Here is a 25518-nt window from a genome sequence, read left to right on the forward strand (position 1 = left end):
TATTAATACGTCATTAATTTTTCTTTTCCTAGCATTCGGGTGTTATGGAGACTCTTTTTCTAACACATTCTCTAACACTCACTATCTTATTGGTGAAACACACTTGAGTTTCAACCAATAATGGATGAAATAGCATTTATCTTCCTATCATACCTTTTACATTTTATTACGTTATCTTTTTCCAATTCTTTTAAATTTTTTTATGTCATTGATAAATGATGGGGGATAATTTTATAAAAGGTCTTGTCAACGAGTGCTCCAGACACTCTTTAAGCATTCATAATGAAACAATTATTCTTTAAAAAAAATTAAAGATTTCAATTACCAATACAATAAATGCACAAACTTTTATAAAATCTTACTACTTTTGGTACTTAAATCATTCATAAATTTTCTTTACAATACAAAATCAACTACATACAGGGCAAACAAATAATCATTTTCGTTTTTAAAAGTGCAACGAGGAGCCTCAATAATCCTTCAATGTAGAAAAACTCTCATTATGAATTATTTTAGTCAAAATAGTATCCGACGTGAACAAAATACTCATTTCCAATCAAAAAATGCTGACATTTTTCATGCTTACTCACCTTTTTAACTTTCCGCATGTTAATCCACCACACTTCGACCCTTCAAGAGTCCAACATCACGTCGTTAAAGAAAATATTTTAAAGTCAATGACTATTTTAAAATACAGAGTGCACAATCAAATACTATTATTGTGGTTACTTGACGCAAATTCGAATAGGAAAATATTGTTTTACCTAAAATAATTTGGGTCATGTTAACTTGTGCCCTTAGGGCACATGTTAAGCAACCTAAAAATGTAAACATTTTTTTAAATTTTGTGCATTCAATTATTGAAAAGTAAAAAAGTTAAAGTCAAATGCATTAATTACAATAGAATATTTCTATTTTGAATCATTAACTTGTGCCTTAAGGGCATAAGTTAACATTTCCCAAATAATTTTTAACCATTTTTGCGAATTTAGCTTGGGGGACTGGTCGCATTTTCTCCCTTTTCATCTCCACACAATTCTCTCTCTCCTCTCACTCTCACTCTCACTCTCACTCTCACTTTCTCTCTCTACAAATCCTTCTAAATTCTTGACTCTTCACTGCAGCAGCAGCTTCATAGCTATGGCTTTCAGAGTGGGAGTTGGAGGGGTAAGCTTCCATCTTCATTCTATCATTTTTTTTTTTAATTTTCCTTAAGACCATGCTGATTTTGGTTTGATTTCATCGAATGTTGTTGTTTTTGTCGGATTTTATTGGTTGCATGGCTGATTTTGATGTTCTTCCCACTACAAATTTTGGGTCTCAGTTTTAATTTTGCTTTGTGGTTGATTCCTCATATTATGCGGTTTTTCTTGTTTTGAATATACCATATATTTTTCAATCATGTTTTTCTTGATTCGATGCTAAAATGTTTAGTAAGACCTATCTCAACTGACAATGCTGATATTGTGTGTTAGACCCTTTCGCTCGGAAACGATCGTGAAGAAAGAAAAAAACAATTTTAAAGATATTGTAGATGTTTCTCACTTCTTTTTTTCAAAAGAAATTTGTCTACATTTGAATAAAATTTTTTGAGGGCATGTCTTTAGTACTTTGTTGGACAGGTGATTATTAAGCTTTGAAATGACCAAAATGCGAAGATATATGTTTTGTTTAAATTCCAATGATGTTAAGAAATTAGGCTTGAAATTGTCAAATGAAATCTTGTGCGGTACTTCATTTTTCCTCATGCATGAAGTTGCTTTGAGTTACAAGTAGCTTTAAGGATGCCCATTTTTGCATTCTTTCTATGGTGTCAGAAACCTGTGAAGCATAGACACTGGACATGACACCGACACTGACGCTAGTAGCAATATATAAGTGATTGAATGTACATGTGTCAGACACTAGACACCCCTTTGATATGATTATTAAGTGTTGGGATCCGGATCCTCTAAAGTGGGCAATTCACTTTTAGAGTGCAAGCTGAGTAATATCAATTATTAGATTATAAGTTAAATGTAGATAGTGTAGGTACATTATAACAAATCACAAGTTAAAATAACAACCCTTGATTTTCTCACTTTATACTCTAGTCACTTTAGAGGATCCAAATCCGAAGTGTAGTCATAAACTTCTCTTAAGCTAGAATAGTAGACACTTACTGTGAACTTTGACTTATTTTTTGCACACTTACTGCATGCACATTTTGTGCCCTGGAGTAAGATATATCTCATGCCCCGGGAATATTTACAGTTTCCCCTTTTTGATTGGTGATTTAGTTATATTTTCTTGACATAAAGAGCTTTTAAATTTAAAAAAAAAAAAAAAAAGAAGCAGTCATTTTCTCCAAAAGATGCTCTGCCAAACATGCTGTTTTCCTCATTGCTGGGATTCATTTCATTGAAAGGACTTTAGTATTCTTTTTTGGGGGAGTTGATTATTTTGGTTTGAAAAAAGGATTGGAATTTCGTGTAACTAATATGTGGATTTGTTGTAGGGAAATGCATCTTCTGGGATGGGTGTTGCTGAGCAGAGCGTAAGCACATTTCAGGAATTGCAGAGGAAGAAAGTATATCGCTATGTGATTTTCAAAATTGATGAGAAAAAGAAAGAGGTTGTGGTCGAAAAAACTGGAGGCCCTTCTGAGAGCTATGATGATTTCACTGCATCCTTGCCTGAAAATGATTGTAGATATGCAGTCTTTGACTTTGATTTCGTGACTGCTGAGAACTGCCAAAAGAGCAAAATCTTTTTTATCGCATGGTCAGTTACTTAGTTTCTTGTTCAGTCATAGACTGTATATTAACTTACTCAATTTTTCTTGCATTGGTTTTAGTATACAGTGTGTTACATATGTATATATTGCATTTGGATGTTGCATGCTTGCATTCAAGACTTAAAACACTGATTTATTATTTTATAAACCAAAGACAGAAATCTGAACGAGGGCACTGTAACGATACAATTCTCTAGTATATTCTCTTGATTTCATTCATCTATCTTATTGACTTTCATAGCATAATCAAACTATTCTTCATAATGCCTATTCTTAATCTTCATGGGTGGGTGACTCAAGTGTTCAGAACATGACTTTTTGACATAATCTATTAAGTTTTATTAGATAGCGAGCGTATTGCTAATTTACTAGGGTATATGCCAAGCTGTATTTTTGAATGGAGTAGGGGTAAGTTCTTGAATTGTTTGTATGTGATTAATCAAAAATTAATGTCTATTAGTCAATTACTATAGTACCTTGTTGAACTGGGGACTGCATTTTAGACTTCAAGCACATTTCCAAAAATCATTTCAAATTCCAGACTCTTGATAAAAAATGCTTTTGATATTTGGCAAAAGGCATTACTAACCGTTTGAACCGTTTGCATAAACCCATAGCCTTCTAAAAGGGTTTTTTATTTGACACAACCTTGCTATAATCAACTGGTATGCTACACTGTTTTTAGACCCCTTTCTTTTAGTATCTGGTTGTATTTTTCAGATTTCCAATACTTGATTATATTTGTCTCGGTCTCCAAATTCATGTGATTGTTGTTTTGCCTTTCCATTCATATGAATTATTGTGATAGGACCCGGGATGAGAATGTGATCCAAATAGGCAATTAGTTTATCAGTTGTCCAAATCCATTGTGTGGGGTGTGATGTTAGAAGAATGTAGGAAACGGAGGGAAAATAATGTGACGTGGTAGGGGATGGGGTGAGCAAGTGTGTTGTGTGACCATCTTGTTATAAGCGGGTAGGAGGAGGGAGAGAAAGGCATGCAGTCTGATGTATTATTTCTGTTTGGCCAGAGAAGTGTATTTTCTCTGAGAGGAGCCTAGCAATGTGGGTAGAGGAGGATTCATCCCTTTCTGCAATCTACTTTCGTTACCATCAATAATATTCTGCAATTGTTTTTCAGTCTTCCAAATCACTGTTAATTCTGTATGTTTGGTATCGGATTCGCATCATACTGTATCCCAGTGGCTACATATATGGTATCTTAAACTATCTCTCAACCTTTTTTATTCATTTTTGTGTTGATTTTTCTTTTGGGTGTTTAATTAGTTTATATACTGTAGGCATCCTGGTCTCAAGATCGACAATCTTAAATTAATTTATATACATCAGAATCATGGTCTCAAGATCGACAATCTTAAAAAAAACTTTGGTTTTAAACTAGTGTTGCCAATAGTGAATTGCAAAAAAATAGCGGTTTGTTCAAATTCCGTTACGCTACAATACTATAATGTCCCTATTATCTGCTTGCAGAGAAAATTCACTTTTTATTTTCTGCTTACATATGGAGAGGCCATCTCTATCTTCGCACTTTGCAGAGAAAACTCACCTTTCATTTACCATGTTGCGTTAAACCAGAGGAAGTTGTAATTTGACAAATTTTTTGTTGCCTTTATTTTGCTTGAGTTTACTAATGGATAATTGCTTTACAGGTCTCCTTCTGTAGCTCGTATTCGTCCGAAGATGCTTTATGCTACATCAAAGGACAGGTTCAGAAGGGAGCTGCAGGGAATCCACTATGAGATTCAGGCAACAGACCCAACAGAGATGGAACTCGAAGTCCTCCAGGAGCGTGCGAACTAATCACCTGAGCAAACTGAAAGGGTTATGTCTATTAGTTAGGATATCTTAGACCTCAAGAAATGTTTTCAACAAATGCCCTTAAGTACTATTATTATGGTTTTGTCTTCTCTGATATATTTCATATAAGTAGCTTAGTTCAAGTAAATAACATTCACCTGTGAAGGCTGATACTGATATGGGTTCTTGCCTAAGAGACCCCTCTGCAGAGGAATTTTAGCTGTTCCTTATTGCCATATGATGGTTCTCAGGTGGAAGTAATATGCTTATTTTATGGATATTGAAACTCTGTCAATGGAGGTGTTTGGTGTGTCATATTTGTTGCCTGTTTCGTATTTTTCTAGTTCAGATATTTTTGTCCCACATCGTTAATATTAACTATTGTAATATTGTTTATAATAAGCTAGAGTGAACGTAGTGCAACACATGGATTGAGATGATGTGGATGGGCCCATGCTAAGTGCTGGGCTCAGGAAAGTCCCCGGGCCCAATCTGCAGCAATGCAGGCCTGGAAACAGGTAAATCTTTGAGCTGGGGCTGGTGAACGCTTTCAGGTGTGAGGGCTGAGACAAGTGTGGAGCCTTTCAGGTGTGAGGGCTGAGACAGGTGTGGAGCCTTTGCCAGTGCCGCCAAAGAAAATTGGCCGATTCATAGTCATTCACATGGTCCTTGTGACTAACAGAACGGGGCTTATGTCTCCAATCCAACAATTTTTTTTTTTTTTTGATATTTTGAGCTGGGGCTGGTTTCACACTTATGCAGGCCTGGAAACAGGTAAATCTTTGAGCTGGGGCTGGTTTCACACTTTCAGGTGTGAGGGCTGAGACAAGTGTGGAGCCTTTGCCAGTTCTTTGAGCTGGGGCTGGCATACAGTCATTCACATGGTCCTTGCGACTAACAGAACGGGGCTTATGTCTCCAATCCAACAAATTTTTTTTGGATATTTTCAAAGAAAATTATAATACCTTAATCATATTTTTTTTTGGATATTTTTGTATGAATCGGCCAATTTTTTGAATAATGAAATACACAATTTTTAATCTAAAATTTCTATCTTTATTGCACTAATATACACAATTAAAATTTTCCTATTAGTTAAATATATATTTTAGTAGTAGTGTGTTTGCTAAGTATCTTTTGTATGAAATCTTGAAGAAACTTATATAATTCACTAATTGTTATGAAATAAGATGACTTATATTTTAGTCGTATATAATTCACTTCTTGAGGAGAAGGTGAGAGCTTATACAATTTATTATTACTTTGTGGTTTTCTAGTGTGGTTCAGCGGGACAAATATTCATGGGATGACTTATCTTCTCTATACATTTCTTCAGCGGGACAAAAAAAATAAGTATTTAATATTTAAAATTTAATTTTAATGCAATTAAATTTTAAATATTAAATACTTAATTTTTTTTATATTTATCCCTGATTATAAAAATTTCAACAATTTAACATATGTTAAGTGAAATATTTTGTGTATTCAATGTATTAGGAATAGTACATTGTAAAAAAGAAAAAAGGAATAGTACACTTTATATTCAAAGTTAAGTGTGATATTTTGTGTTTCAATGTATTAAGAATATGTTGTATATTTACCTTAAGACACTTATAAATATATTAATTAGAGTTATTCTAAAAATAAAATAATTGAAAAGGAAATTTTTTTAAATAGTTAAATTGGCATGAAAGGTTATTTTACAGTTGTCTCTGAGAGGATTTTTTACCTTAAGGTTTCAAGACTAAATTCTTACAGTTAAGATAACACCTTAAATGTATATTAATTAAATGTATTTTTAAAATATATTACATGAATTTTGAATAATTTGAAATGATATATTAATTTTGTCTTTAAATCTATATTTTTAATGTTTTTTTTGTACACGAGGTGCTAAGTGGTAAAAGTTTAATCTTGTAAATTCACAGACATAGCTCAATCCCATTATAATATTTTGTCTTTGTTACTTCTTTTTTTTTTTAAGGAATTTTGTCTTTGTTACTTGTTATGTTGTTTTAATACCAATATATTTGAAGATATCCACATGATAATTTATAAATACACTTCAAGAATTTTTTTATATAATAGTTTAATTCTATATACAAACATTAATCTACTATTACAATATATTGTAATATATAATTTATTAATTATTTAAATGATTGAAACTAGTTACCATAATAATAAATATGAAATATGTTGTCTTCGTGAGCTTAACTCAGCTGGTAGGGACAATGCATTATATATGCAAGGTCTAGGGTTCAAACCCCAGCCGTCACAAAAATAAAATAAAATATGTTAGTACAACAATATTCTGGGGTTCAAACCCCAGCCGTCACAAAAAAAAAAAGAAATATGCTAGTACAACAATATATTGTAATATATAATTTATTAATTATTTAAATGATTGAAACTAGTTACCATAATAATAAATGTAATCTATTAATTATTTAAATGATTGAAACTAGTTACCATAATAATAACAACTATGCTATATGTCCCGAGCAACATTATCCCGAGAATTTCACGATTTTTTTTTTAATCTTTTTATAATATTAGACACTAGTTACACTTGTATAAGACTATTAAGCACCGAACACCGCTACACGTTATCTGCAGATGGCTTCCAAAATTAATATTCACTAAGTAGATGATTGTTTTCCATGGTGTCCATAGATAAACAAAGACAAGCTTATGGAAAACATTATTAGACCTCCAATTAGAAAATAAATATAGCAAACTCTCTCTGCTACCATCATCATGAACCAAAAGTGATTCCAAAGAGTTACAATGCTCTGCAAGTTTCAACTTTCAGCAAAACACCAACCTCACTTGCAAACATCTTTCTGAGAGTAAGAACTATCAGTTCCTTGGCATCATAAAAGCCAAAAAATCTTCATGGGTAAACATAAAAAGAATAGGAAAGTGCAGAGGAAGAAAAGAAGGTTGTTGTTGGGGTGGAGGATGAAAGAGAGATAGGGGGAGGAGAGAGCACAAAGTAAATTAATTAAATTAAATAAAAAGTGAAAATCAGTTAAGGCTGGATTTGCCACATCATTCGGGACACATTCGGGAAAAGCTTTGTCGCGATAACTAGCATTTTTCATATGAAATATGCTGTCCTCGTGAGCTTAACTCAGTTGGTATGGACAATGCATAAAATATGCAAGGTCCGGGGTTCGAACCTCGGCCACCACAAAAAAAAATGAAATATGCTAAAATATGCTAATAAAACAATATATTATTAATAAGACAATATATTATAATATATAATTTATAAATTATCTAAATGATTGAAACTAGTTACCATAAATAATTTATAAATTATTTAAATGATTGAAACTAGTTACCATAATAATATAATTTATAAATTATTTAAATGATAATATAATTTATAAATTATTTAAATGATTGAAACTAGTTACCATAATAAAACAATATATTACAATATATTATAATATATAATTTATAAATTATTTAAATGATTGAAACTAGTTACCATAAATAATTTATAAATTATTTAAATGATTGAAACTAGTTACCATAATAAAACAATATATTATAATATATAATTTATAAATTATTTAAATGATTGAAACTAGTTACCATAATAATAATATTTAAATGATTGAAACTAGTTACCATAAATAATTTATAAATTATTATTTAATAATAAATAAATTTATAAATTATTATTTAATAATAAATAATTTATAAATTATTTAAATGATTGAAACTAGTTACCATAATAATATAATTTATAAATTATTTAAATGATTGAAACTAGTTACCATAATAATAAATAATTTATAAATTATTTAAATGATTGAAACTAGTTACAGTTACCATAATAATATAATTTATAAATTATTTAAATGATTGAAACTAGTTACCATAATAATAAATATGAAATATGCTAATAAAAAATGATTGAAACTAGTTACCATAATAATAAATATGAAATATGCTAATAAAATAATGTATAAATATTAAGAGTTTTTTTTTCTAAATTTATTAACATGTTATTATTTATTTTTATTAACATAAAAAATTATTATTTTTAATTATATCTTTCTAACTATAAGTCTAAGTTTTTTTTTTAAGCACAATTTTCTAATGAATACTAGCATAAGTGCCTATAAATTAACATCTAGGAGAGACTCAAATAATATCAATAAGACATATCAATTCACTCTATAGATTACTATCAATTGCATAGAAAATGACCAAAGTTCTGACATTAGCGTTACTCTTTATGCAAGTGACTTTTTTCACTATGTTTGCTAAAGAAATTGATAGTCTCCCCACTATGCCTGATTCTCATTCACCACCACCACCACCACTTCATCAACCTATTAATCCTTTGTCCGCTGGTTACAAAGCAAATACATATCGTAAACCACACCTCCATCCCTCATCAATATCAGTCCCTATTCAACCCCATTCTTCGACCCCTACCCATTCTCCCACTTTGGATCGTCCAAACTACAAATATGAATGTAATTCATCACATCATTCTTGCCCTGTCAAGCCTGCTTTGCCTTCACATCATGGTCCAGCCCCACGTCATCGCACAACTAACTCTTTATCCTCTAGTTACAAAGTGGACGAATATCATAACAACCATAAACACCATCACAATCATCACCACTCATCAACCATATCCCCCGCCCCTTCTTCATCTCCTTCTACTCCCCCTACAAATCCTCCCATTTTGGACCGTCCAAACTACAAATACGAATGTAATTCATCACATCATTCTTGCCCTGTTAAACCTCCTTTGCCTTCACATCATGGTCTAACCCCACATCATCGCGCAACTAAATCTTTATCCTCTAGCTACAAAATGGATCAAGATCATAACAACCATAAACATCATCACAATCATCACCACCCATCAACAACATCCCCCACCCCTTCTCCATCTCCTTCTACTCCCCCTACAAATCCTCCCATTTTGGATCGTCCAAACTACAAATACGAATGTAATTCATCACATCATTCTTGCCCTGTTAAACCTCCTTTGCCTTCACATCATGGTCTAACCCCACATCATCGTGCAATCAAATCTCTATCCTCTGGCTATAAAATAGATCAAGATCATAACAACCATAAACACCATCACAATCACCATCACTCATCAACTGTATCCCCCGCCCCTTCTCCATCTCCTTCTACTCCCTCTACAATTCCTCTCATTTTGGATCGTCAAAACTACAAATACGAATGTAATTCGTCACATCATTCTTGCCCTGTTAAACCTCCTTTGCCTTCACATCGTGGTACAACCCCACATCATCTCGTAACTAACTCTTTATCCCAAGGTTACAAAGGGGATCTAGATCATAACAACCACATACACCATCAACATCACTCGTCATCCATATCTCCCACCCCTGCTCCATCTCCTTCTACACCTCATACAAATAATGAATAACATTATGTGATGAATGTTTTTTGTAATTGAATATAAATAAAATTATGTCTGTTGCCTTTATTTAATTTTATGCTTTTAGTTCTCTTAGTTATTTTCCAATCTTATATCAATGAAATATCTACTTTAAAGGAACAAAATAGTATGTTTGGAAACCAATATTGTCTCACTAGTTGATAACATATTAAATAAGTAGAGACATTAAGATGTTGGAAGGCCTTTGACGCGTGCCAAAATATTTTTTTAGAAAAATAAAAAGTAACAAAAAAGTAACATATCACATAAGTTTATTATATTTCTTCTTTTAGTAGGTTTGAGCTTATAAAAAATTGTGCTCACATTTATTATTTTAATTAAATTCTTCATTATCCTTTATTTTATGAAGTAAACGTTGTTAATTATAATACATATAAATTTTATTTTGCCAATGGACAATTTATGCCAAACTATAATACAAATTCTTATATCATAAAAAAAGATATACAAAAATTGAAGCCAACCCTACTAAGGTATATGAGCGACAATACATATACTTTTATCTAGATGGCGATACACGCACTTTTGCTATAAAAAAAAATTAATGGACATAAAAAACCAAATGAAATATAAACACAAGTACAATTTTTTTTTTGTGGTCGGGGTTCGAACCCCGGATTGCATATATTATGCATTGTCTATACCAATCTACAGGGGTGTAACGGTTCGGTTTGGATTGGTTTTCAGTCAAAAAAATGTCCGAACCGATGAAATCTTCATTGGTTCGGATTGGTCCGGTTTTCAATGTTTTTCAAAAAAGAAACCGAACCAAACTAATCGGTTTGGTTCGGTTTGGATTGGTTCGGTTGATAGGTTTGTTTAATAATACAATTAAAAAAAAATTCATATTCTCACAAAATATTTCATAGAACTTTGTATAATTGTATTTCATATTTTGTTTTTTCATGTTCTCGATTTTTCAAACAACTTTTCATAACTAACCTTACTCAATATTTCATACATATGATCCAAAATTCATTCATCCATCATTCTTCAAAAACAACTTCATCAAACTTAAATATTTCAATCATCCATGATACATACATGCATCATTCATCAACAAACACAAAAATTCCAAAAAAGACATCTTAAAATTAAAACATAGTCAAAATAACAAATCAATGGGATAAACATGATAAAACTAACCAAGAGATAAACGATCGCAGCGATGGCCGGTGGTGATGAACAATTGGTTTGGTGTGGTTGATGGCTAGGGTTTATTTTTTAGTAGAAATAAAAGAGTCTGACTGATGAGATGAGATGAAGATAATGATGAGAGAAAGTGAATGGATTAAAAAGTATTTTATGTTGGACTTTAATTTTGGGATTAACCATAAGTTTGTGTGAGGTAGGATAATATTAGTAAAATAAGGAGTGGGGTTATCATCGGATTGGTTCATCGGTTTCACGGATCTCGAAATGAAAAACCATGAACCAAACCAAACTAGATCGGTTTTGATTGGTTCGGATCGGTTTCAAACTGAACAAAACAAGGTCGGATATTTTTTCGGTTTGGTTCGGTTTGGACTTTCGGTTTAGTTGGTTTAGTTCGAACCGCTTACACCCCTACCAATCTATACCAACTGAGCTAAGCTCACGAGGACACAAGTACAAAATCTAATACAATAAGAATCGTTATAAAAATAAATTATTTATACTTATTTATGTAGACCGACCTGATAAATTTAGAAAATACGACCTGATAAATTTAGAAAATATTATTAATGGTATGAAGACTGGTTTCTTTTAGCTAAATATGCATTTTTTTTTTAAGGAAGCTAAATATGCATTTTAAAAAACCATTGCCTTTATTTTTTAATACTCGTATTTTTTGTTAAATAGTCCCATAAAAAGGTCAAAATATTTTTGTAAATATGACAATTATAATGAGACACATACAATATATAATTTCATTAAATGATAGTTTGATTGAACTGTTTGCAGAAAATAATTGTACTAAAACCATTATATTGTTTAGCCTAGAAATTCTCAATTATTGTTACCAAAAAAAAGAAACTTTCATTCAATTATCATTCCTCAACCATAGTTTTCAGACTCGGCTCGGTCATCGACTCGGCGAGGGTACTGGGTCACTGGGTCAATGGTCGAACCACTGGGTCGTTGGTCGAACCACATGATTGAATCGGAACCACTCGGATGACTCGGTTAGATAACTCGGTCCTTAGATTAAATTTATATAGTTATTTAACCGGATTAACTCGGATTGAATCGGTGACTCGGTCACTTTAAAAACTAAAATAATGACCCCTGTAAAATAAGATAAAAACTATCCAACAATAATAATTTCATAGGCTAATTGCTCAAATTCAAAACATAGTCATAACTCAAAATACATCTTGGTAGTAAAAATTCAAATAGATCCCAAAAAAGTATGATTCCAATTCCAACATAAATTCAAATAAGAGATTGCCCCAGTTGTAAAAATCCAAAAAGATCCAAAGAAAGTATAATTCCAACACAAGTATTATCATCAATAACATTTAATTCCAAGGAGTCAAGATTGATTGAGCAAAACGACGTCGTTTCAGACTTTCAGTTAAGCAAAAAAAAAAAAGCAAAAAACCGGTCTGACCCATGACTCGGCCGAGTCACCGGTTTTGACCGGGTTTGACCGAGTTAACTGCATGGCCGATCCAAATGTTGGCTCGAACCGGCTTACCCACCGGTTCACGGTCCGACCGGCCGGTCCGAGTCGAGTCTGAAAACTATGTCCTCAACCGTTAATAACGTACAACTGCTGTTTTTACTAATATAATGTTAGTTGAAAAAAAAAAAGAGAAATGATATTTTGACAACCACTTTTTGACAACTTTTGGACAACTTTCTCTCTCATACTCACATGATGTTGTTATCCTCTCTCTTCCTTTTTCTCTCTCCATTGTTTTTGACCAATAAGAAGTGAGAAAAACAAGGTTGTCAACAAAGTTGTCATCAAATGGATGTCAAAATATCATTACTCAAAAAAAAATTCACATCACATTGATTAAATTATGGAAGTTGCTAGTAGCCCCTAGTAGTGACATAGTGACATGTTACATGTTCTTATCCTTTTTTGTCTTTGTTGAAAAATAAAAACCATCATAATAATCATATGTGTCTGTCCCCCACTACAATAATTACACGTCCTTTCTCCTTGACATGTGATCTTCTCCACGTGATCATCATACACTAATCACACCTTCACACACACTCAATCATATTTGCTACCTATCTTCCATTCCTACATACACTGCATGTTATTGCTACCTTTTCTTTGATAAGATTTTGGTGCTTTCTTGTCCCTTATTTTCAACTTAGATAAGATTGTGATCGTCTATACTAATTATTATTTCATAATATATCTTCCTTATCTTAGTTCTCAAGTTTGATGCTTAAGTTTGCATAGCTTTGCAGTTAGTTCAAAGAGTTTGCATAGCTTTATGATTATTCTGTAGTTAATTATGTTTCTAAATTAGGGAAATCCATATTTTTTTTTGTGTATTTTTAACTTGATGCCTTCAAACTTGTGAAAGGGACATGTGGGCTGAGTTGGTTTTGGTTTTGATACCTTCCAGATAGCAAAGTAGTATGCAAGTTGGACATCAAGATAAGCTATAAGTACTTGTTAGGTCTATTTTCAGCAGTGATTTGAGGTTCTTATTCTGTTCTGTTATAGATATGTTCTTAACTTTTTTGACAAAATTTCAGATCCAACCTTTGTAGCCAGTTTTTAGTGTATCAATTTTTATTCTTCAGATATTTTATGTTAGAGAGAAACCATTTTTAAACTTTTGAGGTGAAATTTAGAGTTATGCAATAAAAAGTTTGAAGCCTAGATATAATATGGGTAGCAATAGAACCATTGTTTGGTTTAGAAGGGACCTTAGAATTGAGGACAATCCAGCACTAGCTGCTGCTGCTAGGGATGGTTCTGTATTCCCTGTGTTTATATGGTGTCCTAAAGAGGAAGGACAATTTTATCCAGGAAGAGTTTCAAGGTGGTGGCTGAAGCAGTCTTTAGTTCACTTGGATCAGTCCTTGAAATCACTTGGTTCGAGACTCGTGTTGATCAAAACTGAGAGTACTCTCAATGCTCTCTTGGATTGTATAAATGCTATTCAAGCTACAAAAGTTGTGTTTAACCATCTCTATGGTAAGTAGTGCTGTTTATAGGTTAGTTTGTATGACATTAGATTTCTGTGCTAAATGATTTTGCTAATTTTGATTTGATTTGATTCATGTTTGGTTACACTTAATATTTTGGATCTCCAAAAGTTGAAGAATCAAGCCGGCTTTTTCTATTAGTAACATAGAGGAAGTTTAGAATAGTTTAAATAGTTTTACACTGACATCCGATGAGAACCCTTCATTTTGCCACACATAACTGTAAAATGCTGGATTCTTATTGGATGTAACTGTAAAACTAGTTTACATTGACAATGCATGTCCCCTTTCGCTTAACGTTACTGGAATTAACAGAATTTTACTATAATTAACAAAATAACTTCCTGATATGTTTCTTTACAGTTCAATGCTTGTCAGCTGACCAACATTTTGTACCATGATTGTTTTATCAGATCCTGTTTCACTGGTTCGAGACCACAACATCAAAGAAAAGCTAGTGGAACTTGGCTTATCAGTGAAAAGCTATAATGGGGATCTGTTGTATGAGCCTTGGGAAGTATATGATGAGAAGGGACATGCTTTTACAACCTTCGATCCTTTTTGGCAGAGATGCTTGCACAAGCAAATGGAACCTGTTTCGCTTATTCCACCTTGGCAATTAATTCCTGCTGAAGGTATGCACATTAACAGGATTTTATCGTTTTTCATTTATAGTATAGTTTTTGGTTCTACATTGGTAGCTTTGTTGGTGAGCTAAGCACGCCAAAGAAGTTTTACGACAGAGGTCGGAACCCAACACAACTACTAACTTACTAACATTTGCCTATCCAAAACGAAAGTATCATCTTTTTGCTAGAGTATCATCCATAGTTATTATGATACAGCAATGTGATCAAATTCTCTTCTGCTGTGTATTACAGGAAAAGTCAAGAAATGTTCAATAGAGGATTTAGGTCTCGAAAATGAATTAGAAAAACCAAGCAACGCGTTACTAGGACGAGCATGGTCTCCAGGTTGGAGCAATGCTGACAAGGCTTTAACAGAATTTATGGACAAGCAGCTACTTCACTACTCCAAGAATAGGCAAAAGGTTGGTGGAGACTCCACCTCGCTGTTATCCCCGTATCTCCATTTCGGAGAGTTGAGTGTGAGGAAAGTTTTTCAAATGGCTCGCATAAAGCAGATATTGTGGGGAAACGAAGGCAACAGTGTTGGAGAAGAAAGTGTAGCTCTTTTCCTTAGAGCAATTGGACTAAGAGAGTACTCGCGTTATCTTTGTTTCAATTTTCCGTTCACTCATGAGAGAGCACTTCTTGGACACTTGAGTTTTTTCCCTTGGAATGCTGATCCGTCAAACTTCAAGACTTGGAGACAAGGTAGGACTGGCTACCCTTTAGTTGATGCAGGAATGAGAGAACTTTGGGCTACAGGATGGATGCATAACCGAATCAGAGTTATAGTTTCAAGTTTTGCTGTGAAAATGTTGCTTCTACCTTGGAAATGGGGAATGAAGTATTTCTGGGACACGCTTTTGGATGCAGACCTTGAATGTGATATCCTCGGCTGGCAGTATATCTCAGGATGCTTACCAGACGGTCACGAGCTTGAGCGCTTGGATGATCCTGAGGTTTGTCACGTTTTTCTTCAATAGTTTGTTTGTGCATCAATAAGATGTGACCACCCTGTATTCAATAATTTATTCAACATAACCTGTATCACACATCACATTCTGCTATAATGTTTGATTTTACTGCTGTAAAATTCATTTGTTTCTTTAGTCCCATCCTCATGTGCCAATTTTTGAGATCTGGGTGGTTTGATTCCAATCAACTGCATAAATTTGGTAGAAAATAATTTTGTAGATAATAGCTTTTATATCTGGCAAAATTTATCCTTTCATATTAAACTTCACCGCTCGTTAAATATCTAATTTGCTTTTAACACAGATTATTGGATGTTTTGATTTATGTTTTAGTAGCTATACCAGTTTGTACTTTGAAATTTTATTTTGACTATTTCTTTGATTCAGTACTCATGTCTCTCATGATTCTATTTTTCTTTCAAAAGCTCTGTAGATCAGTAGTCTCTTAACTCCTTAGCATGACTATAATAGTTGAAAGAGATTTTTTGCTTAGATGCATTTCCCTCTTAGGCCCTGTTTGAATAAACGAACTTACTCAAGTGCTTATAGAATAAACGCTTAATCACTTAAGTGCTTATATATAAGCTATTTCTATAATTAAAGATATAATAAATTCATACCATTTTAATATATGTTATAAGCTATTTTCGTAAACTATCTTGGAGATCTTATGGAAATGAACAGATAACAGCTTTTGGACATGTCATAGGCTGTTTCCGAAATCTCTCCCAAACAATCTCACAAGTGCTTATGTCAGTGGATAAACTCAAATAAACCAATCCAAACAGTCCCTAAGTGAGATTGGTATTACTTTTTCGTATATAGGAAACAAGTTTTATTAGGTTTGTTCGTTGGACTAAATTTTACCAAAAAGATCCTCACAACAAGAGTAAATAGCGTGATTTCTCTAATTTTGGTGTCATTGTTTGTCCAGATTTTAGGATCTAGGTTTGATCCAGAAGGAGAATATGTAAGGCAATGGCTACCTGAGTTGGCGAGAATGCCAACTGAGTGGATCCATCATCCTTGGAATGCACCACTTAGTGTGCTTAGAGCATCAGGAGTCGAGCTAGGTCAAAACTATCCGAATCCAATAATTGATATAGATATGGCCAGAGAAAACCTGACTCAAGCCATATTCAAGATGTGGGAAATTCAAGCAGCATCAAAAGCTTCTGGCTCTGAAGCAAGGGATGAAGTTGTTGCTGAAAGTGAATATCTAGACATTCCAAAAGTTGTCCTCCTTAAGGAAAAAGCTCCGTCTGCTACTATTTCAGCTAATGATCAGAAAGTGCCGGCATTTCAGGATCCTAAGAATGAACTACCTATTAGGAAGAGAACAAAATGTTTTGAAGAGAAGAGAAAGAACAAGGAAAATTCCGTGAATCATGTGAAAGATAGTAATGTTTCAAGCTCTGACCATGAAGACACTTGCTCTACAGCTGACTCTTCACGTAAGAAGCAGTGTAGTACAAGCACCTATTCATTTTCTGTTCCACAACAATGTTCCTCATCTTCAAATCTAAAATGGCCATGGCAAGAACAGACAGACATGGAGCAAAGCTCAGGGAAAGATGGTAAGCGTATAAGAGTGAAGACTCATTTTAGTTCCTGAGAAAAACTGTGACACTCTATTTAGTCCACGAGAAAAATAGAAGTAACTTTTAGTCCATGAAGAAAATAAACCGAGACAATTTAATCCTTAGGTTTATTTTTTTAGGGACTAGAAGTTGCGTTATTTTTCTCAGGCCCTAAAATGAGTCTTCACTCTTTACCATCATAGGACTTTCTACATCACTGTGTTTCATAATGAGGGTTTTCTTACACACTCTTTTTTACACTTTGTTGGATTTGTATGCTGCTAATAATAAGAATTTTCATTTTCATGCAGGGGCGACAGGAGGTTGATGATGTCCTTATCTATAAATCCAGTAGCAGCTGCAGTGCTCATGGAAAGAAAATGGTGCCATAAATGAACTGTTTTCTGTGGCTATATTCTCAATAAAATGGTTTGAAATCTAATTGAAACAATAGCCAACATTGTATATTATTTACTTGTCCGAATGAGAAGTCCTTAAATATTTTGATAGTCTTGTATACAAACTCCATAAACTAATCTAGTAGACGATAAATTATTCTCACTAGGCATAAGTCATGGTGCTTTTACCTTTTTGGAACTTGATGCATATGAAGGACAGACGAAAACACGACACTGACATGTATACATGCTAGTAAGGAAATAAGTGATTAAATGTAATCATATATGTCGGTGGTGTTAGACAATAACATGCGTCAGATACTAGACACATTTTCGTATATGAAGTATCGGCAGTACATAGTCAAAGTCTACATTGGACCCTTATTGAGTTAATAACATTATTCAGCAAATTCCTTTATTGAGCCTTGATGGGAACTCATCATTGGAGTCAATACTGCTCCAATCTTATTCTTAATACTTATTTTATTTCACAGCCTGAAAGGGTGCAAGGAAGAGTTCCCATCAAGGCCTTTTGTATAATAATGTGCCAAGACTTCTTTCAAAGTAGTGTCCCTATAGATTGGTGGATTTTCTTCTGATAGCAATTCCTTTATTGGAGCAACAACCTTGGATGTAACCTCCTCTGATGATGGGTTTACAAAGAAGCTTGCTATGGAAATTCTAGGGCCTATATTTTTGGATAAAACCCGGTGATAAACACTTGTGAACATGTCATTTGTTATAAGCTGCAAAGGAGATTGATTAATGTATACTCATTAACAATCAGAACTATACATGTCATGTCACAAGAAAGTAAAGAATAACTGAAGTGTTTAATTACATTTAACATCACTTACCTGCATAAGATCACCAACGTTTACAACAAGAGATCCATGCAGTGGAGGGACATCGACCCATTGATTCTGATGAAGAACTTGAAGACCACCAATCTGGTCTTGTAGAAGAATTGTCATGAAATCAATATCGGTGTGCTTCGAAGTTCCCATAGTTAATTCAGGTTCAGGGCATGCAGGATAGTAGTGACACAGAATAAATTGTCCATATGTTGAGAGCAATTCTGTAAGGTGAGAAGGATCAAGGCCTAAAGCTTCTGAGTATAGCTCAAAGATTGTAAAGCCTAAAGCCCTTACTTTCTTTGAATATTCAATCACAATTTCTCTGCCAATACATGATCATCCCATCAAAGACAAGAGAAAAAAAAAAGTCATAACTATTGAACACATATTGGGTCTTGCTAAGTGTCGTTCAAGTTATGTTAACAAGTGCCCTTAGGGCATATCATGAGAGTGAAATCTGTGTTGAAAATTTCAACTCTCTGCATGTTAAGTGTTGTTCAAGCTATTGAACACATCTTAAATAAATCATCAACTGATATCATTTGAAGGTGGAATAATACTTGTTGACTAAAATGTCCATAGTGCAGTAGGAGTTAGGTGGAAGGCCTAATCTCTATAGAGCGATTGAGATACAAATAAATAAGGGTATTATTCAGTAAAGTAATTAACACTCTCTTAATATTCTAAAATGACAAATAATTTTAGACAAACAAGTCTGTTTATTATGTTTAAACATTTTATATTTTTGTTTATTAAAATTTGTGTCAATTTTTTTTTATAACAAATAAATAAGAGAGTCTTGAAGTTTAACAAGCAAACAGTTGTCTATATTTTCTAGAGAAAATAAAAATGTTGAAAGACTATTTTCATTATTTTTATAAACGAAACATTTATTACTAACATTTCATTTTCTCTTTATCAAAATAGATCACGTCAAAAGCCTCTATCAAGTTAAACACGGATTATAAGAAATGAAAATAGAAAATGTTTTCACAAAGTAAACGTGTATTATATCTAAAATATAACATTTAACATGAGACAAAGGGTACTCAAATATTAATTTTTTGTGCATATCTTTCTTTTTAAAATAGATAATTGACAGAACCATTGAGAATTAACGAAAATATGTATGTTCTACATTGAAAAGAGATAAAAATATGATTTTTCTTTTTTTTAATAAAGAGTCCCGCTCACCTTATAAAAGGATTTTGTAAGAATAAATTAGTTCGAATTCAAAACCTAAGATGATATCAGACCTGATTCAAAAGATATTAACCCAATGTTACCTGCATACTTGTGGTATTTCTTCTGGATTAGGAGGATCAGGACTAGTAAAAAATGCAATTGTGTCCCTCCAATTAGCAGCAGGGTCCCTAAAAAGGGTACCATTAGAAAAATATCTGACTTTCTTACTTGTATCCCTTGTATAAAATGGTTTCCTTGCATCAGCTTCTTGTTCATGAAACCGGCGGATTGCACTAGTCATCTCATCCAAAACAGTAATTGGAATACCATGATTAATCACTTGGAAAAATCCCCACTCCTTGCATGCACTACGAATTTTGTCAACTACCTCAACATGCAAACATGGATTAGTGTTCATATCTTGAAGGTCAATGACGGGGACACTCAACTTGGAAGATGAGTCAATTTGTAAGGTAGTTTCATGAGTGTTGTTTTTCAGGCTCGATTTGGGAAAATGGAACATACGTGGGATCTTTGTCACACATGTTCCAGATTCTAAGAGGCCTTTTACACCGGCTTTTGATTCGTCAAAAGCTTTCACTTCAGCTATTCTGTTATATGTGGAAGTGGTGGAACTGTTACTTGCCTCTAACTCCATGACTGGAAAGTAGAAGAAATGCACTACGTTTGTGCACTTGAATTTGAAGTCAATGATGATAATGTGTAGCTGAAAATATAAAAGAACGTTGAGAAGTGGAAATGGTAAAAATGGCCGCTAACATTGAAAAATAGACACATTTTATATTCTATGAGCTAGTGGAATAAGTTTATAAATGATCAAAAGTCAAATACATATTAAAGTAATAACTAGATGCTAACTTGCGCAAGCGGGTAGAGTTTTATAACTATCCTAACTATCAAGGTATTGGAGGAAGAAGAAGAAAATAAACATAGTTCTGCTGTTACTTAAACTGCAAGCTATTTCTCTTTACATCCATGCATGCTGTTACTTGATATCCAAGTTTCCTTCTTACTTAGCTTTAACCATTTGGATTAGCATGTAATTAGGATAAGTGTATTTCCCTCTTTTCCTATAAATACTGGATGTACATTTCATTTCAATCTATGACAAATGAAGCTTTTATCATTTTTTCTCCCTTTCATAATATGGTATCCAGAGCTTTTTCTTGGTTCATCCATGGCGGAAAGTTGTTAGAAAGTTAGTTACAGCTTCATCTTCATCGTTTTGCTTCGATCTTCCTTGTTTGTTGAAGATTCTTCGTGATTTTTGCTTCTTTGTTCAGCATTCTTCTTGCTCTTTCTTCGTATTGCTGAATTTCTATCTTCTCCACAATGCCTCGCCATAATCAACAAGACACTGAATCTGTCTTCTATGTTCATCCAAGTGAAGGTCCAAACTCTGTTTTGATCACACCTCCATTGGATGGAACAAACTACCTCGCATGGAGTCGTTCCATGATTCGAGCTTTTGGCGCGAAAAACAAATTGAAGATTATTGATGGATCAATGGAGATTCCAGATGAAGATGATCTGAATCGTTATGCTTGGGAACGATGTAATCATCTCGTTCAATCGTGGATTATCAATTCGGTTTCGCCACAAATTGCTCAAACCCTAGTTTTTCATGAAAACGCCATTGATGCTTGGTCTGACCTTAAAGAACGCTTCTCAAAAGCTGATAAAATTCGAATTGCTTCACTTCGTTCTAAGATCAACAACATGAAACAAGGTTCTAGATCAGTGTTAGAGTATTTCACTGAAATGAAAACTCTGTGGGAAGAGTTGAATTCTCATAGACCTATGCCTCATTGTACATGCCCTCATCCATGCCGTTGTGCTGCTATGAGGGAGGCACGCCAGTTCAGGCTTGAAGATCAAGTCATGCAGTTCTTAACTGGTCTTAATAATCAATTCAATGTGGTTAAAACATAGATTCTCATGTTAGATCCTCTTCCTTCCATTAACAGAGTATATTCTCTTGTTGTTCAAGAAGAAAGCAATAACCTATCACTTGTTTCTTCCAATATTGAACCTTTTTCTGTTGCTAATGCTGCTGAATCACGCCAACCTCAAGGTAGAGGTAGAGGTAGAGGTTATTACAACAGTTATAAACCTCCCAGACATTGCACTTTTTGTGGTAAAAGCAATCACACTGTGGAATATTGTTATCAGAAGCATGGACATCCCAATTATCCAAAGCAAAATTCTTCAGTGAATGCCTCTAGTAGTGTTGAAGAAGCTGAGGCTCAACCAGGAAGTTCTAGTGCTTCACCTTCTAGTTCCAGTATTTCTCAAGGACAGTATGATCAACTTCTTAGCTTGTTACAACAAGTAAACTTGCTTCCTGCAGTTTCCACCCCAGCTTCATCTGCTAGTGCTAATCATGTCCATACTTCACTTGCTTCAGATTCAAATCTCTCTACACAGTCAGGTATATCTTCCATTTTCACTTGTTCTATTGCTTCTAATAACAATGATTGGTTCTTAGATTCTGGTGCTAATGAGCACATTGTTTCTAGCATTCACTTGTTTACTTCTTTTCATAAAATCAACCCTAAACCTGTTAATCTACCTAATGGTACTTCTGTGTTAGTTGAGTATGCTGGGACCATTCATTTCACTCCAGAATTTTTCATAGAGAATGTCTTGTATTCACCTTCATTCACACTTAACCTGATTTCTATCTTCAAAGTGTGTTCTGCATTACAATGTTATGCTTCCTTTCATGATAAGCAATGTTTCTTACAGGACCTTCACTCCCAGAGGATGATTGGTTTGGGTGAACAAGTTGGAGGCCTCTATAGATTAGTTTTAGATACCTCCCAGTTTCAGTTTCTAAATAAACCATCTGTTAATAATGTCACTAATAGTAGCAATAGTAATATCCCTATGTCTGCTCTGTGGCATTTCAGATTGGGACATATTTCCAATAAGAGACTCAATCATATGTCTCACCTTTACCTCACTGTTGATAATCATGCCACTTGTGATGTTTGTCAATTTGCCAAACAAAAGAAATTACCTTTTTCTTCTAGTATTTCTGTTGCTTCTAGCAAATTTGAACTTTTACACTTTGATATTTGGGGCCCCCTTGCTGTTACATCTATTTATAATCATAGGTATTTTCTTACTATTCTTGATGATTATAGTAGATTTGTGTGGATTGTTTTGTTAAAGTCCAAATCTGAAGTTTCACAACATGTCAAAAACTTTGTTACCCTTATTCATACTCAGTTCAATATTACTCCCAAAATCATAAGGTCTGACAATGGTCCTGAGTTTTTGCTTGATTCATTTTATGCCTCAAAAGGTATTATTCATCATAGATCTTGTGTTGAAACTCCCCAACAAAATGGGAGAGTTGAAAGAAAGCATCAACATATTTTAAATGTTGGTAGGGCTTTATTGTTCCAGTCAAAGTTACCTGCCCCATATTGGTCTTATGCTTTGCTCCATGCTGTTTTCATCATAAATAGAGTCACTTCTCCAACTTTACACAACAAATCTCCATATCAACTCCTTCATAACACTTTACCTGATGAAAAATCTTTCAAAGTGTTTGGTTCTTTGTGTTACTCCACTTCTCTTCAGTCCCATAGAACCAAATTGTCTGCTAGAGCTAGAAAGTCAGTTTTTTTGGGTTATGCAGTTGGTTATAAAGGCTATGTCCTTTTAGATATTCATACTAGAGAAATTCACATCTCTAGACATGTTCAATTTCATGAACACATTTTCCCCTACCCTGCAAATCCATCCACTATTACCACTACTTGGGACTACTTTTCATCTGATATTTGTTCTCCAAGCAATCATGTTTCTGATTCTCCCAACATCACACCTGTTGCTCCTCAACCTTTTGTTGATATTGAAACTTCTTCCACTACTGCCACTCCACCTATTTCCCCTATCCCACCACCACCTGCCCTCAGGAAATCATCTAGAGTTACTCAACCTCCTTTGCATTTGCAAGATTATGTCTGTACTATTCCTGCTATTGCTTCTTCAGTTCAGTACCCAATTTCACATCATTTATCATATAATAATTTGTCTCCTTCCCATTGTGCATTTGCTTTGTCTCTTGATTCTCATACTGAACCCACCACATATGCTGAGGCAAGCAAGTTTGATTGTTGGAAGCAAGCTATGCAAGTTGAACTGTCTGCCCTTGAAAATACTGGAACCTGGAAACTGGTTGATCTGCCACCTAATGTCAAGCCTATAGGTTGCAGATGGATTTACAAGATCAAATATAATGCAGATGGCTCCATTGAGAGATACAAGGCCAGACTTGTGGCCAAAGGTTACAATCAAATTGAGGGTTTGGACTACTTTGATACATACTCTCCAGTTGCTCAGCTTACAACTGTCAGAACTGTTATAGCTTTAGCTTCCATGAACAACTGGCATATTCATCAGCTGGATGTCAACAATGCTTTTCTGCATGGTGACCTCCAAGAAGATGTTTATATGATTATACCTCAAGGCATCACACTTTCAAAACCAAATCAAGTTTGTAAACTGATTAAATCTCTCTATGGCCTCAAACAAGCAAGTAGGAAGTGGTATGAAAAGCTCACATCACTCCTTGTTCATCACCAATACATTCAGTCTGCTTCTGATCACTCTCTTTTCATCAAAAGGACTGAAATTTCTTTCACAGCTTTGCTTGTTTATGTTGATGATGTTATCATTACTGGCACTTCTCTTTCAGAGTTTCAAAACATCAAAGACATTCTGCATTCATCTTTCAAGATTAAAGATCTTGGCCAATTGAAATATTTTCTTGGCTTAGAGGTTGCTCATTCTTCACAGGGTATTTCTCTTTGCCAAAGAAAATACTGTCTTGACCTCTTAACTGATACTGGTTTTCTTGCTGCAAAACCTGCTTCTACACCTTCTGATCCATCTTGCAAGGTCCATGCTGATGGGAGTCCTCCTTATGCTGATGTCCCTTCTTATAGGAGACTCATAGGCAAGTTGATTTATCTCACAAACACTAGACCAGATATCACCTATGCCACTCAGCAACTCAGTCAGTTTCTAAATTCTCCTACTGAGAAACACTACTTGGCAGCCACTAGAATATTGAGATACTTGAAGAATGCTCCTGGTCAAGGTTTATTCTTTCCCAGAAATTCTTCAATATTCTTGTCAGGTTACTCTGATGCTGATTGGGCAGGCTGCTTAGATTCAAGAAGGTCCATTTCTGGCCAATGTTTCTTTCTTGGTAAATCATTGATCTCATGGAAGACCAAGAAACAATTAACTGTCTCAAGGTCCTCCTCAGAAGCTGAATATAGAGCTTTAGGAGCTGCTACTTGTGAGTTGCAGTGGTTACTCTATCTTTTACAGGATCTTCATGTCACCACTATTAAGCTTCTTGTGCTTTACTGTGACAACCAGAGTGCCCTTCATATTGCAGCCAATCCAGTATTCCATGAAAGGACAAAACACTTGGAAATTGACTGTCACCTGGTGAGGGAAAAGCTGCAAGCAGGCATCATGAAACTGCTTCCTGTAACTTCCACTGATCAACTAGCAGATTTTTTTACAAAGCCTTTGCTTCCACAACCATTTCATGCTCTCTTATCCAAGCTGGGAATGCTTAATATCTACCATTCTCCAGCTTGTGGGGGACTATTGGAGG

General features: G+C 34.1%; 4 protein-coding genes and 1 non-coding gene across 5 annotated transcripts; 4 read left to right on the forward strand and 1 right to left on the reverse strand.

Annotated features, from left to right (window-relative positions):
- The first annotated feature begins 971 nt into the window (after positions 1 to 971).
- On the forward strand, positions 972 to 4908 carry LOC146956772 (actin-depolymerizing factor-like). Its single transcript, XM_085731340.1, has 3 exons — positions 972 to 1167; positions 2498 to 2763; positions 4446 to 4908. Exons 1-3 carry the CDS (start codon positions 1141 to 1143, stop codon positions 4594 to 4596), a joined length of 444 nt encoding a protein of 147 aa, XP_085587466.1. The 5' UTR covers positions 972 to 1140; the 3' UTR covers positions 4597 to 4908.
- Positions 4909 to 5018: 110 nt separating this feature from the next.
- LOC146956773 (RNase MRP) lies at positions 5019 to 5300 on the forward strand. Its single transcript, XR_015025081.1, has one exon.
- Positions 5301 to 13310: 8010 nt separating this feature from the next.
- On the forward strand, positions 13311 to 17971 carry LOC146956774 (cryptochrome-1-like). Its single transcript, XM_085731380.1, has 5 exons — positions 13311 to 14216; positions 14641 to 14862; positions 15109 to 15815; positions 16765 to 17407; positions 17722 to 17971. The coding sequence occupies exons 1-5, from the start codon at positions 13907 to 13909 to the stop codon at positions 17736 to 17738; spliced, it is 1899 nt and encodes a 632-aa protein (XP_085587506.1). The 5' UTR covers positions 13311 to 13906; the 3' UTR covers positions 17739 to 17971.
- Positions 17972 to 18059: 88 nt separating this feature from the next.
- On the reverse strand, positions 18060 to 20638 carry LOC146956775 (1-aminocyclopropane-1-carboxylate oxidase homolog 1-like). Its single transcript, XM_085731382.1, has 3 exons — positions 19952 to 20638; positions 18666 to 18987; positions 18060 to 18554 (listed from the first exon to the last, which is right to left on the reverse strand). Exons 1-3 carry the CDS (start codon positions 20506 to 20508, stop codon positions 18297 to 18299), a joined length of 1137 nt encoding a protein of 378 aa, XP_085587508.1. The 5' UTR covers positions 20509 to 20638; the 3' UTR covers positions 18060 to 18296.
- A 565-nt stretch (positions 20639 to 21203) lies between these two features.
- Positions 21204 to 21803, forward strand: LOC146956776 (uncharacterized). The gene has a single exon (XM_085749673.1). The coding sequence runs from the start codon at positions 21204 to 21206 to the stop codon at positions 21801 to 21803; it is 600 nt and encodes a 199-aa protein (XP_085605799.1).
- Positions 21804 to 25518: the final 3715 nt, after the last annotated feature.

Source organism: Medicago sativa, chromosome 1 (genome assembly GCF_051527215.1).
Source record: "Medicago sativa cultivar Bolivia chromosome 1, Bolivia_mono, whole genome shotgun sequence".
Taxonomy (NCBI): Eukaryota; Viridiplantae; Streptophyta; class Magnoliopsida; order Fabales; family Fabaceae; genus Medicago; species Medicago sativa.

What these genes read in the sequence shown, in the direction of transcription:
- LOC146956772 (XM_085731340.1), top strand. Translation starts at nt 1,141, where the DNA reads ATGGCTTTCAGAGTGGGAGTTGGAGGG. An exon ending in TCAGAGTGGGAGTTGGAGGG is followed by an intron (nt 1,168 to 2,497) that starts GTAAGCTTCCAT and finishes GATTTGTTGTAG; the next exon opens with GGAAATGCATCTTCTGGGAT. An exon ending in AAAATCTTTTTTATCGCATG is followed by an intron (nt 2,764 to 4,445) that starts GTCAGTTACTTA and finishes ATTGCTTTACAG; the next exon opens with GTCTCCTTCTGTAGCTCGTA.
- LOC146956774 (XM_085731380.1), top strand. Translation starts at nt 13,907, where the DNA reads ATGGGTAGCAATAGAACCATTGTTTGGTTTAGAAGGGACCTTAGAATT. An exon ending in GCAATTAATTCCTGCTGAAG is followed by an intron (nt 14,863 to 15,108) that starts GTATGCACATTA and finishes TGTGTATTACAG; the next exon opens with GAAAAGTCAAGAAATGTTCA. An exon ending in AGCGCTTGGATGATCCTGAG is followed by an intron (nt 15,816 to 16,764) that starts GTTTGTCACGTT and finishes TTGTTTGTCCAG; the next exon opens with ATTTTAGGATCTAGGTTTGA.
- LOC146956775 (XM_085731382.1), bottom strand. Translation starts at nt 20,508, where the DNA reads ATGGAGTTAGAGGCAAGTAACAGTTCCACCACTTCCACATATAACAGA. An exon ending in GAAATACCACAAGTATGCAG is followed by an intron (nt 18,988 to 19,951) that starts GTAACATTGGGT and finishes ATGTATTGGCAG; the next exon opens with AGAAATTGTGATTGAATATT. An exon ending in ACGTTGGTGATCTTATGCAG is followed by an intron (nt 18,555 to 18,665) that starts GTAAGTGATGTT and finishes TCTCCTTTGCAG; the next exon opens with CTTATAACAAATGACATGTT.
- LOC146956776 (XM_085749673.1), top strand. Translation starts at nt 21,204, where the DNA reads ATGCCTCGCCATAATCAACAAGACACTGAATCTGTCTTCTATGTTCAT.